We start from the raw sequence: 18,831 nt of genomic DNA, 5'->3' as shown, positions 1-18,831 counted from the left end.
GAGTTATCTCCGTTGACAGACATATCAACAGAGTCAAATGCTCGAGTTTGGTCGTGTTGTTAAACAAATCATGCAGAAACAAAAGCTTATTGATCAAAAAGGTGATGGATGTTTTCCGGCACGCTCGAAAAGATGTCTTCTTCCGACTGGAATTAGTGACCCACACATAATCTGAGCTCCCTCGTAATCGCTGTCGTAGTACCGTATGAAATCCGTGGTCTCTGTGCCGAGTCGCCTTTTTGGTAAGCAAAAGACATCAGCGAACCTATAGCTTAAAGGCTGGGTGTCACGAAATTGCCAATGTTGGGATCTCTCTCCTGAAAATGTTCAAGGTAGGTTTAGTTCACGACTACCAAAATCAACTAACTAGGGATGAGTGATAGATCGATCAGCAGCGCGCCTACGATCGTGCTAGTGATTATTTGAATTACATTAATAAGGTTGTGGATGATGGATGACAACAGGGTTATGTGCGTTCTATCCCGGAATAAGTTGCATCGTAGGAGAGACGGGGTCACACAAGGATGTTTTTTTCTGCATTGTTGGGGAGATCTAAGCGTCATTACGCTCATTCCGCGTTCTCACAATTCCTGAACTACACCCTCACCGTTGTGTATTTACGTCGAGATCTCAGCATCGTCAAAAGAATTTTACCAGACTGTGGCTACCACTTGCTGCAGCTCGGCAAATCAAACGACTCAGGTTAGCTCGCTGTTTGTGGATTCTGGCTCCGCTCCATGATGATTTCGAAGCTATGAAAACCGGAATACTTCATAGGTTTGCGAGCTGATGCGTTCGGCGTTTTTAAGTCACCTGGAATTGGTACCTAAATAAATGTAAGCGAAGGAGTCCCCTTACACCGTCTAAGGGACGAAGAACTCCTAGTTCCTGAGATCAAACAATCTTAACAAGAATGGTCCATTCGAGGCACCTTTGAGGTTCTCTACGTTGAAACTATATTTAAATGATGAGGAACGAGAAAGAGATGAGGAACACAGAAAATGTGCTGCTTGGACTCAACTTACAGACTTCATAATCTATAAAGTCTGTAAGTTGAGTCCAAGTAGCATATTTTCAATTTTACAATTTTATATGAATCTCTTCTGCATCAAATCTTCTGTAGAACATCCCTGAATATATGGTAGAGACGAAGTTCACACGAGATTTCTGCAATGTACTAAGAGCGTGACGACTTGATTTATGGTGCAATACGGTGGAAGGGATTCTGTTCGTAGAGGCGCGGCTCTTAACTTCATGGGGTGACTTCGAGCGCACCTTTGCAGCGCAGAAGTGGCCGGATTCCGACACAAAGGCAGGGATGATCGAGGTTCCTCAAATGATCCGTTCATTGTGGATTATTGTGGACCCATCAGTCAGCGGGAAAAAGGAGTGCAGCTTGAAAGTAGCGGAATTTCTTACTGGACTACATATACGCAGTCCCGGGGAGTTTTCTCCGAACCGCTCCGTTCCGCGAAATTATGTTTCTTTCGCGAGGATAGGAAGAAAACAGAATTCGTGCAGTCTCCGTGGTGCTGGTCCGTATTTGAAGATCCGCTATTACATGCACTACATTGAGAGCAGTTATTGCAGCATGAAAAGCAGAAAAGAAATCTAGTGTCACACATTTTTCACTGCAAGCAGTGCTTCACATCTCAAAAGAAACGACGCAAGGCAGGGATAGCTTGAGCAATGATAACAATTATTTCTTCGGAAAAGAGAAATGACAAATATAGTCTAAGTTGTGCCGAATTTTTGTGCTTTCAACAGTGGACAGCTGTGAACACAAAGCGGCCGGGAATTCAAGCTGACGGCAAGTTCACACGTGGCGAAGGTAGAGTGAGGGGCCACGGTTCGTGTGATAGGCAACGATGAAAATGAAACAAGAGAATCGATTCAACGAGTTTCTCTGCAGTCGTTTTGCGTTCATCATTTCGCGTCTTGCAACGGTCACGGATTGACTGCGACGTTGGTTTGCCTTGGGATTGTTTCCTTATAGCTGTCTGCCTTAAAATGCATGAACAGCGACGTGCCTTAAACTGCGTGTGCTCTTCGATGCATTTATTTCTTCCAAACTCTTCGAACCACGGAAAAAGACTGGAGGCTTGCGAGAATGGTTGAGGAGGAAGGTATGTAAAAAACTACATTTTAGGCCAAAATTTTCAAAATCAATGTTTGAAGAATATAGCGAGCATGAAATACTGTACTACTAGTGGAATGACCCAGTGGCTGAGCTGAAGAAGGCAGAGCAATCAAAAAAGCAAGAAATACCACTATAATGTGCAGTCAGATGAATGCGCTTTATAGCGCACGAAAACACTTTGAAATATAGAATCCTTGGAAATTGAGTGTTTTCAGGTGTTGGTATTAGGCGAGTATGCGCCCAAGAATGAAGATACCGTTGATTCATTCTGAAAATTTTCGTTGTTCCAACTACGTGCGTCCTGAAAACTGCTTGAATCGCCGCCGTGTTGCAAGTGTGCTAACGAGCATCGCCAATCTCGGTTGCCTGTCTTCGCTGTCTTCATACTGTCTTTCATTGTGTGATTCAGCGGACAATATAACAGGCGTCTGAGCGGGGGCTCTCCTCGAATTCTGGCTTCGGGCTAGAAGCCAACCACAAGATGCACCTCCAGTAATGCGCTCGTACCCGCCAAAGGACGGTTGAAAGCCTTGTGCCGTTGACCTGGTTGCTTATGCTCTGTTTTTTGTACAATACCGCGCACAAAGGACATGGAGTAGGTGTAGGATCACAACGATCTGAAGCCCATGTGATTGCGTAAGTAATAAGGACAGAGGGTTCAATTGATTGCTTGCTGCAATCGGACTGGAGAGATAAATGGAGCTAACTAAGAGTCCGGCAGCGGAGAAGGATGCTCGCACTTCGACACGGGATCTGAAACCTGAGGATGAGGTTCATAGGAGCTTTTCGGACATGTTTCGCGAGAGCGATTTGTGCAGAAGATCCTACACAGACGTACCTTTGGCGGTGGACTTTCTCTTCCCTGCTACTCGAAGGTTTCCCTCGACTGCAGCCGTTAGCTCCAACGCACCGTTTAGAGCGCAGGCACCTCTACAACTCCGCCAGCTTTCAAGTCGTTGCGCACTGTGTGTCTGTCTGTATGCACATCTATTCGCATCATAATTCGCTCGCAATCGGACCAATTTGGACCGAGTTTTTAACAGAGACATCATGGGACCGAGTACACGACCAGGTTTTGCTTGGAGGTATTGGTTCGTTAATCGCTTACATCGGCTTTGTTGGTTTTCGCCAGCTCTCGTAATACATGTAGTTTAAACTTGCTGAAGTTTTCACTTACCATGATTACGGATATGATGACCATTTTATTTTATTTTTATAGAAGCTACTTCAGCGAATAGGATGGTCACCTTAATGAGTATTATCCAGCATTATCGGCTCTGTCTGGAGAACTTGCATGTAAACCACAACCTTCCTAGTCTTTTCATGTTTTTTGAAAGGGGTTGGCAGACTTTAATAGGGTAGTCTTCACATTGCAGTCTTGCTACAGTGTCTCGAAGACTGGATATTGACGCAGAACTACCATCCTATCCATAGTAGACTGTCTCCCTTAGGATTCACTTATGCAGAAAAAGAAAACTAGGTTCGAAATGTGTTTTCTGATCATTTGTGATATCAAAGGTTGTGGGGGGCATTACACGGCATTTTGTCATCAGTCAGTTTGAACGGCCTGATACCGGCCAACGAGTTTCGCACCGTTTCACCGTTATATAGAAGGGCTATCATTTCAAATTGAAATGCATTCAATGGACATCAGTTTTCTTATATCAGCAAAAGTCGTGGTCAATCTTCTGAACATGTCGTGCCTCTTTCAACGGCCTTATCTTTTCGAACTATAGTAGTTTTCGTTGGAGTAGATTTTTGTTTGAACAGAAGAACTAGAGAAACTTTGAAGTCAAATACGCATTTCTGACTTTGGCGTTGTCAAAGCAAAGCTGAACCGAAATAGATCATACTTCGATTCCTTATTCTGATGAAAGAACGCAAGACAATAAAACTACAACCGCCGAGAAATTTCTATTGCTATTGTAGTAGTTCAGACATGAAAATCTGAAGATAAGAAGGTTGCTATCTCCGCCCCACGACCTCAGTGGTTACCTTTACCACGGCGAACAGACGTCAGTTACTCCTCCATTTGTTTTTTTTTTCGTGTGGAAGAGTCGCCCAGTAGTTTCTTGTCTCGCAAGGGAATAAAAAGATGGATGGAATGGAAAAGTTCCACTTGGTTTACGGGCTAGAGTCACCTTTGTCTTGCGATTGGCAAAGTCTCGGCGGGCATTGACCATGCTCTTTCCTGTGTTTACAGCTTCAGAGATCACTGCTGCTCTGCTCCATTTAAGATGTTCTCTGCAAGTTCGGACGCGAGATCGCACTTGTCTGCGGCTCCTTCAGCTCCATGTTGGCCTACTAATTCAACAGTTGTTGAAGGTAGGCGTCTTGGTAATTTTGAAGTTGTCAGTCCTCGTCGATCGCGAAGAGGTCCCAGCTAATGATAGAACTCTGAGAACTCGCTCTTCAAACTTAGCAGCTTATTCTTCTTTTGTGTGAAGAATAACCTTCTCGGGGGAGATTGCGTTGATGTCGTGGTGCCCTCCACTGAGGAGTTCCCGTGTCCAGCGTAAGGAGAAGGGCTTCAGAAGTAGCGAGTTTCTATGTATAGTTTTTGTCGCCATGATAAACGTCCCATTATATGCCACAAGAGGTCCATAAAGAGACTTAAGAGAAAAAACTGCTTACAGTTGCAACTAAACAAGAGATGACGTCTCTGCTGATCTCTGATTGCTAGAACCGAGCTTTCAACGGCACTTTAACAAAAGAAATAGGTGTAAGGTATTTTGCTTAGTGATGAGTATATAAAAGGAGACTGTCATGATGTATCCCAAAATCTATAGGGCGACATCCCTATAAAATGCTACAGGAATCTTTTGGACAGGCGATGCTAGATACAATGATGGAGTTTTTAATGGTTGCAGCTTGGCATGGACCTTATAATTAAGTCCTCACTCCCTGATGTTCAAAATACCTGCACAATGAATGTTAGCTGGACGAAAATGATGCGGATACTGTATGAATCTTTGTGTCTTTTAGTACTAAAACTTTCTTTTTCATTTTCAGAGCTCTCCAAAGTCTTTTTTTGCTCAAGTGTGCTTGCTCTGATATATAAACGAAAAGTCGAATCAATGAAATCAAGTTAAAGAACGCTTCTGATATTCGACAATGAATCATCGAATTGGACGTCTTCGTGGTGGTTCTAATTTCGCATCGATCGAATTCAGATGTGGTGACGTTTTTTGTGCACAACAGATGAAGAACATTGAGGGGTGCAAAATGAAGACTATGGCAATACGGAGTACATTTCTTGAAAAGAATCATCAGTCATTTTAGTCTTCTTTTTGTTTTTTGGTCAGCTTAATGAGTTTCCCGCTGCATGCTAAACCGTAGAGAAGTTTTTTCCTTCATTTTCTACACGCTGTAATACAATGATTTTCAGTGAGTTTAGTTAACGAGGGAACCTGTGAAAAAACTGGATTCACCCAAAAGATCCGCGAAATGTGAGTGTGAAATTCGCTATGGACAGGAGTGGAAAGCACATATTGTGCACAAACGGCTTCATAGAATAGGATTTTAAAAGTAGGTTTGACCAAAACTGTAGCAAGATAAGGGGTCACATGCTCATCCCGCACTGTGAAAATCACTGAGAATGAGAAAAATGCAGGCTGCGAAGGCACTTGGTCGCTGGATGCGCTCGCGAATGCTTAACGACGAACGCTGCAATGTTGTTTTGGCTCGATTATTTGGCTTGTATATTTGATTCATTCGTTAACAGCGTTAACGTTAACACGGGATTGATCGTTGAACTCTTTTTTTTGAGTCTATTTTCCCAATACGCTGTGACTGGAAGCTTTGCTGTGTGAGGAAAAAAAAAACTACAACTTTAGGAAATAATTTCAGCTGAATAGCAGCCGAATACAAAATTATGCTCTCAAATATCTTGTTCAGTGATATACGCTGCCAAGAAGAAAACGGGATATTTCATAAATGGAGCGATGTGGCAGCAAGAATTTTAGTTGGAAGCACCAACGCTAAGGGTGTGCATACCCAGGACCAGCGGAGAGGCTCTTTTCCAACTCACCAGGGGAAAACAGTTGACAGATTTGAGAATATGTCTTGTTTTTCTGCTGAGGACTGTAATACAATCGGAACGTCTCCATGAACTATTTTCTCATACTCCAAAGTCTTTCCTACTCTTGGGAAACTCTGGAAATTTTGGTCCAGATTCTCTCAATAAACTTACTAGTCTAGCCTTTTGACACCGCATATAGAAATTGAATTGAGTGTCTTAAACGATCTTTGGGAGCTTTTTTTCTGAGGATCAACGTCTTGCCATTGAGCTCTAGCATACTCTGAATACAGTAGAGCTCGGTGGCAAGCTAGTCAGCATTGTCGGCTCTGTTAGGAGTACTTTTCTGCAAGAAAACGAGAAATTTCTCAGTCGCTTATGTCTTTTAAAAAGGGATTGGAAACGTTTACCAAGGTTCCTTACATTGTAGCATTGCTACAGTGCTTCTCGCAGCCTATATATTTGGCGGAGCTACTACTCCAAAAGGCAATCCGTAAGTCCAAATCATTCCTTTTAAATAATCTTTTAGAAGAATAATATGTCGCCTGTATCAGTAAAAATGATGATTGCACACATTTTAGGTGCTTTGGCTCAGCGGTCTCATTTTCTGGACAGAAAATTTCACCATGAACTCTCCGTGAGAAAGACAGCGCAATTTTGCGCAGGAATGATTTTGAGAACACTAAACGTAACAAAACTGATGCATATTTCATTCAAATTCTTCAATCTCTCTGGTTTTTAGCACGCCGCTCTATATGTGTTCAGTGGTCTGTTCAATTCACCTATCACCTTGACGCTTTAGCACCGCAAGCTGCACTCATTCAGATTCATCTCAGCGTAAGGTTATCTGCTAGTGTAAGGTGTCGAAATTTTTTTTTGTAGAGAAGATCTGGGATAGTACGTATGTTAAAGACGCTATGACATAAACAAATCTTGTCGTGGCTGGGGCTTTCCTGAGAGATGATTCGTTATGTTCACTGTAGTTTCGCAACTAGTGGACGGATAATGTAGCCGGTTGACCTCAGAAACGTATCGGTGGTATAAGATTTTTATTTTTGAATTAAAGAGAGCATAACACGAATATTATGTGGTGAAGGAATCCGCGGGAAAATCTAGATGATGGAGTTGTAAACTGTGCGTAGAGAGTTGTTCCGCTCATCCCTCTTTAATTTTCGCAAAAATGGAAGGTCCCGTTTTCCATGACGATTTCAGTCGCAATTGTGTCCACATTTGTGCACGCACCGCATCTGCGTGCGAACGGTCGAAGATTGATGAGGTCTCCTCACCAGCCTATTCAAGTAGAACCAACGAATGAGCTGTTGAAGGAACGTGTATGTGGAGGTGCGTTCTAGCGTACTTCGTAAGAATTGGAGCGGTTTCCACACGGTTTTTTAGAACGATTAGGGGAGATGGCCGGAACCACCATGGATTTTACAATCTACAACCCACTCTTGCTTTTCTTGCTGATTCCCTCACCAAGCAGATTCGTGGTATGCTGCCTTTAACAGGCATGTTTACGGAATAGTACTCTATCATGGAAAATAAAAGTGGGGAGCAGAGTGTAAGGGACAACACTCTCTGTGCCGTGCAGTTGATTTCCAAACATATGTGCTGTGATCAGTAACGTTTCCCCGACAGCGATGATCACGGTTTACTCATTATCGATTGCTTCCTATTAACATAAAACTTCTGTAGATTTTTGCTCAAAATTCGTTCCTGGACTGTCTTGAACAGGAGAGAAGAACTCTTCTAAAAGAACTCTTCTAAAGTTGTATCGCAGTTCGACGCCGAAAGTCGCTTTCACGACACTATGGAAGGAGAGAGAAAGCGGTAAACCGCTGTGGTTACGCAGTGAAGGTGGAACATGTAGATATAGATCAACCCCGTGCACTTTATCCACTTTAAGATGTTATCCACAGCGGAACTAAAGAAATATCGAGGAATATCACTTCTGCGTGTACCGAACGAGGTTTTGCTGACCCTGGGTCGGGTTCTCAAACAACGTGATGGACAAGCCGTCTTTCATCCAGGTCGATCTTTGACTGGTCGTTCAGTGCAATGATCGCAGCGCAGCAGTGGCACTTTAAGTCTAGGCAGAAGAGTCCTTCTGGACTTCAAAGCCCGTTCCTGCTCTCCTCTCCGCGGCCGTCTTTTCAACCCTCAACTCGTTTCGCACTGACGAAATTCCAAGAAAGTTCGCACACTCAGCTAACGACATGAATAGAAGAACTGCTCCTGCGGTTTGAACACCAGCCGAATCTACTCCACCGTTCAAAGTTGGAAGTGGGATCAAACAAGGAGCTGCAGCGGGACCCGTTATCGTCAACTTTGCTGTCGATGACATCATGCAAAAAAACAGTTGAGTAACGTCTCACGCACCCGGTCATCCCCTAATAAATGTACACAGATGTTTCTTTTGTTGTTGTTGTTTTTTTTGACGTTTTTTTTTTGTTGGGACTTTAAGTCTCAGTAAATTAATTCGAAGGAAGCTTACAAAACAGACATCACCTTTGTTGGAGGTGCAAACAAGTACCTCATAAAAGTTGCATCCTCGATGTTTTTAATCGAATTCGTACATAAAATGTACTGCAGAGACCGAAATTGATAATTTTGCGTTTGGATTGAGAATCTAACCATTTTGGTTTTTTCGCAATTGTCCAAAATTTCCATTTTCCGAGAAAAAAAATCGAAGAGCTACGCTAGGACACAGTTCCGCTTCCGTCCTATTCTCCTAAACTTGCCTCCTCTGATAGGCACTTATTCCATCCCCTTAATTCTTTTTTGGCTGAGAAAACTTTCAAGTTCGATGACATTAGTCAGGCGGCTTCGACTTCCAGCTTTCCCATTTCTTGAGGAGGGGATCGCTGACATGTCTATTAGGTAAAGAACTGTAGTGGCTAATAATGGCGATTATACTGTTGATTGATTTCTATTGTATCCTGAACAGAAAAGAAAAGAAAAACATTACGACACTGACAAGACTTTCAATAACAAGAAGACAGCAACACAACAAGACATTATCCAATACAATGAATGACAACCAATTATGAACCTAATACGTATATCCGATTAACGGCTAGGCCCCGTAGCGAAATACTGAGTTGGGAGAAGAATAAAATTTTAACCCTGAATAAAATTTTCTTTTTTTTTTGTAATTTCCTGGAAGTCCAACTAGTGCAGTTCTATGAAAGAATATGGTAAAAAGCTCTCAACGCTCTACATCGAGTAGAATGTAAGTCCACATCCATCAGTGCAAAGCATCCGTGATTTCAGTTGACCAAAGCAAACTGCTAGCTATCGTTTGCTATCAGCTCTTACAAAACCTTGTTGTCCGACAACATCTGCTCTATGCTCTAGGAGAACGTCGTCTCTCAAAAAGCCAGCCAATATTGGCAAACTGTTGAAGAGAGGAACATTATCAATCGATTCTGGCAGCCAAAAACTATCTTGACATGGGTACCACAGAGACAGTGGTGTTCGTACAAAGCGTCAAAGATCAGTGACTGTGAATCTTTTGTTTCTCATTCCAAACATGAAGGACTTTCCCAAGGTAATCGTCAGTGGAGAAGGGAGTTCTCTCCGGTATGTCAGCCACACTCGACACCTCGACACCACAAGAGGCTCCCTTCCGGCGATCCACCTCGAAAAGAGCTTGAAGTGACCTTCACTAGACTTGTTTTATTGTTGGTGGTCACTTCCAGAGAATGTTCCTCTCCGAACCCCTTGTTTGCTGGGTCAACAGTGGATGCAAATATGTGTACTAATTAACTCCAAAACTTGTCAGACATTATTTTTGTCAGAAACGCCCAAAGCTAGGCAATGTCCGCCTCATCCATGAAAACACATATTGCGAAGTTGATCCTCTAGAGGAGTGTCCTATCCGGATGGATGTGCTACCCTACGTGGGATTTGGGGCAACACCCTGCTGCTTCTCATACCTCTAGATTACGAGAATCGAAATGATTGTTGAGAATATGTAGTAGACCTTGATGGAAATTATATCATCAGTGTAGATCTAATTGTGGTAAAAATACCTTTGAAATAAACAAAAAGTCAAGATCTCTTTCTCAACTGCTCTATCATATGACTCGCGCAAGAAAACCAATCGGATTGTATGTGACGCAGATGAGAAAGTGAATTTGAGTGCTTTCATTCAAAATATGTTTATGCTCCACCGATGCATACTGTGCGGGCTCTGTACGTGAAAAGCGAGACTACGACATCATCAGCGAGAGGGAGATACATTGATCATGAGGGTCGACCATGTGTGGCACGATTGGATTTCAAGTTGCATCGTCCCTGTAAAAGCAAACGAGAAAGAGCAAAGTTCCTATATATATATATATATATATATATATAAATATATATAAATATATATATATATATATATATATATATAATGTGCGAATTCTTGTTTCGGAATTCATAAGTACAAGAGTGCTCACATCCTTAAAAGTAAATGTGGACTGAGGAATTATTATAGCATCAATATAAATGAGCTGAAGCTACTGATGTCGGTTCACAAATAGCGAGCCGAACAAGGTGGTATAGGTCCTTTGCAATTTCATCCATCCTTTAGCCCTATATATATCTCATCTTGTCTCACGTTCATTTCAGTAAGCGTTGGCTTCCGTTCTGCATTAGTTTCCGCGGAAAAAACTTACTTTACAAACGTAGAATGTGAGAATGTAATGGCCAACAAGCATGTGCAGCAAATGAAAAAAATTGGTCGATATATGACGTTGTGTGATGACAGCAAGAACAGGTTTCACTAGAATCAGTTTTCGCTTTTGAAAAGCGGTCAGCACATGGAGACAAAGACCTTCGCGGCAGCGGAAACTTTACCTCAGTTTCCATTATGATCTCTTGACCAATACTTTTTTGTTTTTTGCGATCGCATCATTCACGATACTTCTCTGGAGTAGTGATGATCTACTGCAGTATACACCTTGCACTCTTCTCCACTTTCGAATATATGGGAAACGGGTTCTGCACAACTTACAGTTTCTAATTCATTCTACTGTTTGTAGAACTTATGATTAAAAGAAGCCGAAAGATCACAACCGAAGTCATTTTCGAGAACCCTAAAATCGACCTCATTCACTGCTTGTTTGCAGTACTGCTCTCTTCGTTGCTTTGTTTAATTCTTTAAGCACATTCTCTGCTTCACAGCTGGCTTTCGGAGAGAGGACGTTGTTGTTAGCCAAACGGAGATTTTAGAGGAATCTTCCGTAGGCACGTCTTTTTCCAGACAAGTGATTTCATTATTCATTGTAGTGCAGCCGTGAACAGTTTGGGCTATTTTCCTCGCTTTGTCTCATTCCTTTCCAGTGGATGTAGTGAGGAGGCAGTGGAAGAGTTGTGTTGTAACTAGTCGTGCATCGATCGTAGCAGTTGGCTAACGCCGTACATGCAACACGTTCACACCTTCATCAGCCAATGGTGACAGTATCTGTCAAAGGCTTTCTCATCGTTGCAACAAAGGGCAGGCTCGCACGATTTGTCGCGTGGCGGAATCCAACTAGAATACGATGGATTGGATAGATCCACAAGATGTCAGATCGACATTAATAGCGATCTGATGGCACGAGGAGCATAATAATTTCTTTTTCTCTAAGAAGTAGCATGTCGAGGAAAACGGCAAGAATGTCGGGCTTTTGCTTTTTGTAGAACTGGACATTTCTTAACGTTTCTTGATGCGTGGGTATTATTGGTTGGAAACACTATGGAGTCGGTTTGGTACCAACTTAAAACTATCATTGGCACAAATCGTAGTTTCTGTTTGAATCAACTACGTGTGTAAGACGTCCATAAAGTTCTTTTCTAATGTAACTTACAGCAACCCAGTCGATATATTTTTTTAAACAAATGATTAATCATTGCGGGCTGAAAGTTCGACTTCCAATGAGGCTTGGTATAGGAAGATATCGTACTGAGCACTGGAATCAGAGAGTCTAAGGGGAGCAGACTTAGATAAAGATAGAGACAAAGTCATAATAGCACTAGGCTAATCCACTGATGCGCCAACGACCGTTTACAGCAAGTCGTAAGGTCGTTTGAATTTCATCCATCCTTTAGCCCTATATATATCTCATCTTGTCTCACGTTCATTTCAGTAAGCGTTGGCTTCCGTTCTGCATTAGTTTCCGCGGAAAAAACTTACTTTACAAACGTAGAATGTGAGAATGTAATGGCCAACAAGCATGTGCAGCAAATGAAAAAATTGGTCGATATATGACGTTGTGTGATGACAGCAAGAACAGGTTTCACTAGAATCAGTTTTCGCTTTTGAAAAGCGGTCAGCACATGGAGACAAAGACCTTCGCGGCAGCAGAAACTTTACCTCAGTTTCCATTATGATCTCTTGACCAATACTTTTTTGTTTTTTGCGATCGCATCATTCTCGATACTTCTCTGGAGTAGTGATGATCTACTGCAGTATACACCTTGCACTCTTCTCCACTTTCGAATATATGGGAAACGGGTTCTGCACAACTTACAGTTTCTAATTCATTCTACTGTTTGTAGAACTTATGATTAAAAGAAGCCGAAAGATCACAACCGAAGTCATTTTCGAGAACCCTAAAATCGACCTCATTCACTGCTTGTTTGCAGTACTGCTCTCTTCGTTGCTTTGTTTAATTCTTTAAGCACATTCTCTGCTTCACAGCTGGCTTTCGGAGAGAGGACGTTGTTGTTAGCCAAACGGAGATTTTAGAGGAATCTTCCGTAGGCACGTCTTTTTCCAGACAAGTGATTTCATTATTCATTGTAGTGCAGCCGTGAACAGTTTGGGCTTTTGTCCTCGCTTTGTCTCATTCCTTTCCAGTGGATATAGTGAGGAGGCAGTGGAAGAGTTGTGTTGTAACTAGTGGTGCATCGATCGTAGCAGTTGGCTAACGCCGTACATGCAACACGTTCACACCTTCATCAGCCAATGGTGACAGTATCTGTCGAAGGCTTTCTCATCGTTGCAACAAAAGGCAGGCTCGCACGATTTGTCGCGTGGCGGAATCCAACTAGAATACGATGGAATGGATAGATCCACAAGATGTCAGATCGACATTAATAGCGATCTGATGGCACGAGGAGCATAATAATTTCTTTTTCTCTAAGAAGTAGCATGTCGAGGAAAACGGCAAGAATGTCGGGCTTTTGCCTTGTCTAGAACTGGACATTTCTTAACGTTTCTTGATGCGTGGGTATTATTGGTTGGAAACACTATGGAGTCGGTTTGGTACCAACTTAAAACTATCATTGGCACAAATCGTAGTTTCTGTTTGAATCAACTACGTGTGTAAGACGTCCATAAAGTTCTTTTCTAATGTAACTTACAGCAACCCAGTCGATATATTTTTTAAACAAATGATTAATCATTGCGGGCTGAAAGTTCGACTTCCAATGAGGCTTGGTATAGGAAGATATCGTACTGAGCACTGGAATCAGAGAGTCTAAGGGGAGCAGACTTAGATAAAGATAGAGACAAAGTCATAAAGTCACTAGCGCATCAATCCACTTGGATGCGCCAACGCGTTTTACAGCAATTCGTAATCGTTGAGGTTTTGGAACGCGTGTTGGCCTATACAGTGACCCGCGGGGGCCAGCCAATGATCATGTCAGCACTTTTTATCCTCCCAGACAAATCTAGTACCAATTTATCGACCCTACAACGGACCTCTAACTGACTGCGCCACACCCACCTTGATAACGTAGCTGAAATACCAATCAACAATTTGAAACGTCAGTTAGTTCGGCATTGCTTGCCCAACACCGTCTGCACAACACCGAACTTGCCCCACTGGTAGAGCAGGAGATTGAGATCTTTATACCGGTCGAGCTTACATGATTTCTTGAGAGCTGTGGCGACGAGTATGTTGGTGAAACGGCGCAACCGCTGTATGTCCGAATCAAACAGTACGTGAATGGAAAGAATATATTACGGGAATGGGCACCTTTAGGCGTCCATAGAACACAAAAACAGGACGGAGCCAATTTCGAAATCAAGGATCAGATCTAGGCTTACGAATCTAAAACGTTACCTCGAAAATCGCTGGAGGCGATCTGGATCCAAGTCAAAAACCCTAGTATGAATCGGAAGGGTGAATGTGTGTCAATAACGTGGGAACTCCCGAATAACTCAAATTTCTCTTTTTATGTGAATGAGACATTCGAATCATTCGCTCTAATGATCGACCACCCACTAGGATTCTACAATCCAAGGCGAGCATTCAGTGTAGTCGCTTCGTTACTGGTTGCAGAATTAGGGTTAGAGTTTATCCGTTTTGTTGCGGAGAGATTTGGTTGTTCAGATATTGAATTGGATTGCCCATTTCAAGCTCTGAGGATGCGATTTCGTCAAAATGTTAGCCAGTGAAATTATCTAACATTAAACTAAGCACAGCATATTGAAAATTAATGCGACAATTACTGCAAGGTTTTCGGAATCCTTAAAGCATATCACAAGGCTTTTTTCCGTAATGATGCTTTTTGCTGGTAAACATTAGTTGAAGCTGTTTCTGGAAATACTAATGCAAATACGATAAATTTGTTCAAGTTACACAAGAAAATGTGGAAGAGCCGCGGTCTTTCTTATCTTTAGTAGGGAAGGGCATGAAAAAAATGATTGAAAAAGTCTTCTCATCGACTGTAGTGCTATTGTTCTTTATGGACTTCCTCTCAGTGTATTTCTACTTCCTCTTCAATTTTTTTCAAATGAAACAGTGGTTTTACCGTTTAACTAATACTAAAATGGCGCGACGCATGGGAAGAAAGTCCTTTTTAACGTCGTGTTTCGACCGTGCAGAAGGTTGTTAAACGAAGACAGTTCTGCAAAAAAAATTGTTTCCCATGCAGGAATAAATCGTTCAGAATGGGGCCGTCGAAATGCCTTCCGACTGATAAGAACCTTGTTTATGCCGTTGGCGATGCTCGTCGGATCATGATAAGCAGAAGGTCGAATTTTCACTTTTGAGAAGTCCCAGAAAGGTGCTAATGATTGGCAACAAATAATTTCACTAAAGAAGTAAGGCGAAAGTACAACAGAAACAAAACGACGTTGTGTCTGCGCCATTAAGGGCTTGTGAATGGAGCGAAGACGACGATCGCCCTCCTTGCTGTTCTTGAACTTGAGAGAATTCGGGTAGAGCCACACCATAACTACCTACTTTGCACCGATGGTTCAATAATTTTTTGAGGGGCGAAAGACAGACATTTTTGTTTGCAAATTTGGAATTTTGCTACAATAGAAATGGCATCATCAGTTCTCGATAAGATGCTGATTTTGGGCGCACGTATACCTGGGTAGTGGGCTGTCGAGGGAGGAGTATGACTGAGCACTGCTGTTTAATTTGCGTGTCCTCCACTGCTTGTGTGTAGTTCTCAAGTAAGAGGTCGATCACACTCCATCCTTCTTGATTATACAGAAAAACTGTGTGGGAAACACCGTTTTTCTGGACGGAATACATCTGCGAAAGAGGACACACTCACCTCGTCCACGAGCCAGCGGACAATCAGTGGACTGCTAACGCACTTTCACTCGATGGCATAAGCGGTAGCTCCTCTCGCAGACATGGGGCGGGGTTGTAAGGCTCGGTGCATCACGAGAGGGATGATTAGAGGGAATTGAGCGAGATCGCGCTCACACTCAAACTTGAATTCCACCATTAACTCTACTTGTGGATCGATCCCAACACCTTCAGTTTCATGGTATGTTGCCTTTAGGATATGTGTCACCACGTTGTTTTTCTTTTTTTTTTTTTTTTTTTTTTTTTTTTTTTTTTTTTTTTTTTTTTTTTTTTTTTTTTTTTTTTTTTTTTTTTTTTTTTTTTTTTTTTTTTTTTTTTTTTTTTTTCGTGTTTTGAGTTAAATTGATTGTTTTTTTTTTTTTTTTTTCTTTTTTTCCCTACTTTACCTTTTCTTTTGTTTTTGTTTTTTTTTTATTTAAAAGTTTATAAAAATTAATATTTTTTTTTTTTTTTTTTTTTTTTTTTTTGTTTTTTTTGGGTGTTGTTTTTTTGTCCTTTTTTTTTTTGTTTACTTGTTTTTTTTTTTTTTTGTTGTTGTTTATTACTGAGTTTATATTTTTTTTTTTTTATATATATATTATATGTTGTTTTTTGGTTTTATGGGGTAAAAAGTGGTAAAAATTTTTTTTTTTTTTTTAATTTTTTTTTTTTTTTTTTTTTTTTTTTTTTTTTTTTTTAAAAAAAAAAACCCCCCCCCTTTTCTTTTTTTTTTTTTTTTTTTTTTTGTGTATTTTTAAAATTTTTTTTTTTTTTTTTTTTTTTTTTTTTTATTTTTTTTTTTTTTTTTTTTTTTTATATATTTTTTTTTTTTTTAAGAAAGGTTTTTTTTTTTTTCCAAAAAAAAGGGGGTGGCCCAAAAAAGGGGGTATTTTATAATATTGGGTTTTTTTTATATAAAAAAATTTTTTTGGGGGGGGGAGAGGAGAATTTTGGGGGGGGGAAAAAAAAAAAAAGGGGGGGAAAACGACGAAAAAGTTTGATAACACCACTAGTGAAGGCACAGACATGTAGGCCCACCAACGGGAACGATTACGATGTGAAATGCGTTATATGCTCAAAACAGAAATATCGGCAAGGAAGACGTTGAAGCGTTTTTTTATTCTTAAAAAAACCCTTCAATAATAATAGGATGAATGCTTGTCCATACGAATGAGTTCTTGCTTTTTTTCCTTTTTTTTTTTTTTTTCCCTTTTTTTTTTTTTTTTTTAATTAAATTTTTTTTTTTTGTTGTTTTTTTTTTTACTTTTTTTTTTTTTTTTTTGTTTTTCTGGGGGACAAGTGCGTGCAACCAGCCGCGCCACATCCGGTGGAGCAAAACGTAAGACCATTTTCAATGTAGATATGTTTCTGTTTTCACTACCCTGAACGATTATCGAAACACTGACGCAGGGTAGTGTGGCACTTAACGGGATAAACGTAGCATTGTTCCAGTCATCCTTTATTTAGGCCTCTGAAGACGGCGAAAAAGCCGAAACGTCAGGCAAATAAAGGTTCCATCTAAAAACCTCGTAGGCACACTATAGCAAAACACAGACAGAATATGCCGAGGTTTCAAGACAAAAGAACATTCGAACTACTATTTATTAACGAATCCTAAACCTACATTCCCGGCTTCATCGATCAGCGCTTCTGCGTCGCAGCGACCAGCAGAACAGTGACCTTGGTTTGGGCTGTATTTGCGGGAATTTCAAACCAATATTCTATGTTTGTAAATAAGCATGAAAATGAAAAAAAAAGAGAAATGAAATTAAATTACCAAAGTTTCGTCTAAAATTATAATTATCACGAAACCTCCCCAAGTGTCAAACACTGTTGTTGTGTTCAGGTGTACTCGTAAATAACAAATACTGTATTCTGTATAATAACATATTATATAATATGTATAATAATTACTTTGTAGATGTTTAATAGGAGCCGAACCTTATGGAGACGATAACTTCACTGGAGGTGTTAAACAAATTTTTGTGTTTCCTTTCTGAACTGCTCTCCAACGGAGTTCGTTGACAAAGGAGGTCTTCTGACGGTGAAATTAGATGTGAGTAGTGGTGTTTTTCACAAAGACCGGTTTTCACCTCAGTTGTGTATTCACCGTGGCCCTATTGTGTGCGAGTGATTGCATTTTTTGCTGGGTTACATTTCTTTTGTGGTGCATGTAGGACATTTGAAATTGAGGAATAAGACCTTTCATTTAGTATTTGATGGTTTTTAGTTTAAGAAATGTAACCTCGGAGACCGTCTAAACAAAACAGTGTTTCGATCATGGTGGGTGAAACGGCTTATCATTTATCATTTTATTTCTTCGAAGTCTCTTTCGGACTGCTAGCGGTAACCACCTCTCTCTGGAAGATACCGAGAACTTCGTCTCGGCTTTTCCATTCTACAGAATTTTTGGAGGCGCAAAACGCATAGTCAACTTGATCATTAGTTGATTCGCTGTATTTTACTTCTTCACGTTAGCTGATATTTCCCCTACATATTGACACAGCGGCAGCGGCCGTTCTGTCGGGAACATTTCCACTTAAACGCTAGCTCTAATGTCACGTTACGTGTTTCGTGTTTAGCAGCATTCGCCACTCCTACTCTCTGTTGCTCTCTGTACTGTTATCATGTAGTGTAGTTGGGGCATGTAGGGTCGGGTGTTAAGGCGTTCTCACAGGAATTTTTCTGGATCTCTCTATCGGTGATACTGAAATTCCGCGGTTGCTTCAGAGTGAGTCGGAAGGGAAGTAGTGCTGTTTTCACAAATTTGACCTCTTATTAGTGACTCTACAATGCTTCTAGAAAAAGAGAAAGATGTGAAACAAGTTAAAAAAAAGTGGAGCTTTGATCTACTCATCTATTTATGAATGGTCTCACTCTCACCGACATTTTCTTTCAATTTCACTTCGTGATTGGTCGTATATTTATGCGCTGCATTAAAGGCATCACCCCACGAATCTGGAGTGGTACGGATTTCCGGTGGAGTATTCGTATACGGGATGGGAGACTACGGAGAGGGAGGTGATTCCGACCATTTCTTTCTAATTGCCGTAAAAAACGGCCCGGAAGATACGGTTTCATTCGTTTTGGCGCACCATTTTGTACAAGAGGTTCGATTGGAGCGCGCCAGTCTTGTGCGGCGCCGCATCTTCCGGGCCGTTTTTTACGGC

General features: G+C 41.1%; 2 protein-coding genes across 2 annotated transcripts; one reads left to right on the top strand and one right to left on the bottom strand.

Moving 5' to 3' along the window:
* Positions 1–2,110: 2,110 nt before the first annotated feature.
* RB195_010578 (uncharacterized protein) lies at positions 2,111–6,900 on the top strand (the record flags this gene model as incomplete). The annotated part of the gene is made up of 3 exons (XM_064191653.1): positions 2,111–2,126; positions 6,589–6,651; positions 6,740–6,900. The coding sequence occupies 3 exons, from the start codon at positions 2,111–2,113 to the stop codon at positions 6,898–6,900; spliced, it is 240 nt and encodes a 79-aa protein (XP_064049236.1).
* Positions 6,901–8,247: 1,347 nt separating this feature from the next.
* Positions 8,248–8,505, bottom strand: RB195_010577 (uncharacterized protein; the record flags this gene model as incomplete). Its single annotated transcript, XM_064191652.1, has 1 exon — positions 8,248–8,505. The coding sequence occupies one exon, from the start codon at positions 8,503–8,505 to the stop codon at positions 8,248–8,250; it is 258 nt and encodes an 85-aa protein (XP_064049235.1).
* Positions 8,506–18,831: the final 10,326 nt, after the last annotated feature.

The sequence above is a fragment of the Necator americanus genome, chromosome III (assembly GCF_031761385.1).
Source record: "Necator americanus strain Aroian chromosome III, whole genome shotgun sequence".
Taxonomy (NCBI): Eukaryota; Metazoa; Nematoda; class Chromadorea; order Rhabditida; family Ancylostomatidae; genus Necator; species Necator americanus.
Note: the sequence above shows the minus strand (reverse complement) of the source record. Positions and strands in the feature narration are given on the sequence as shown.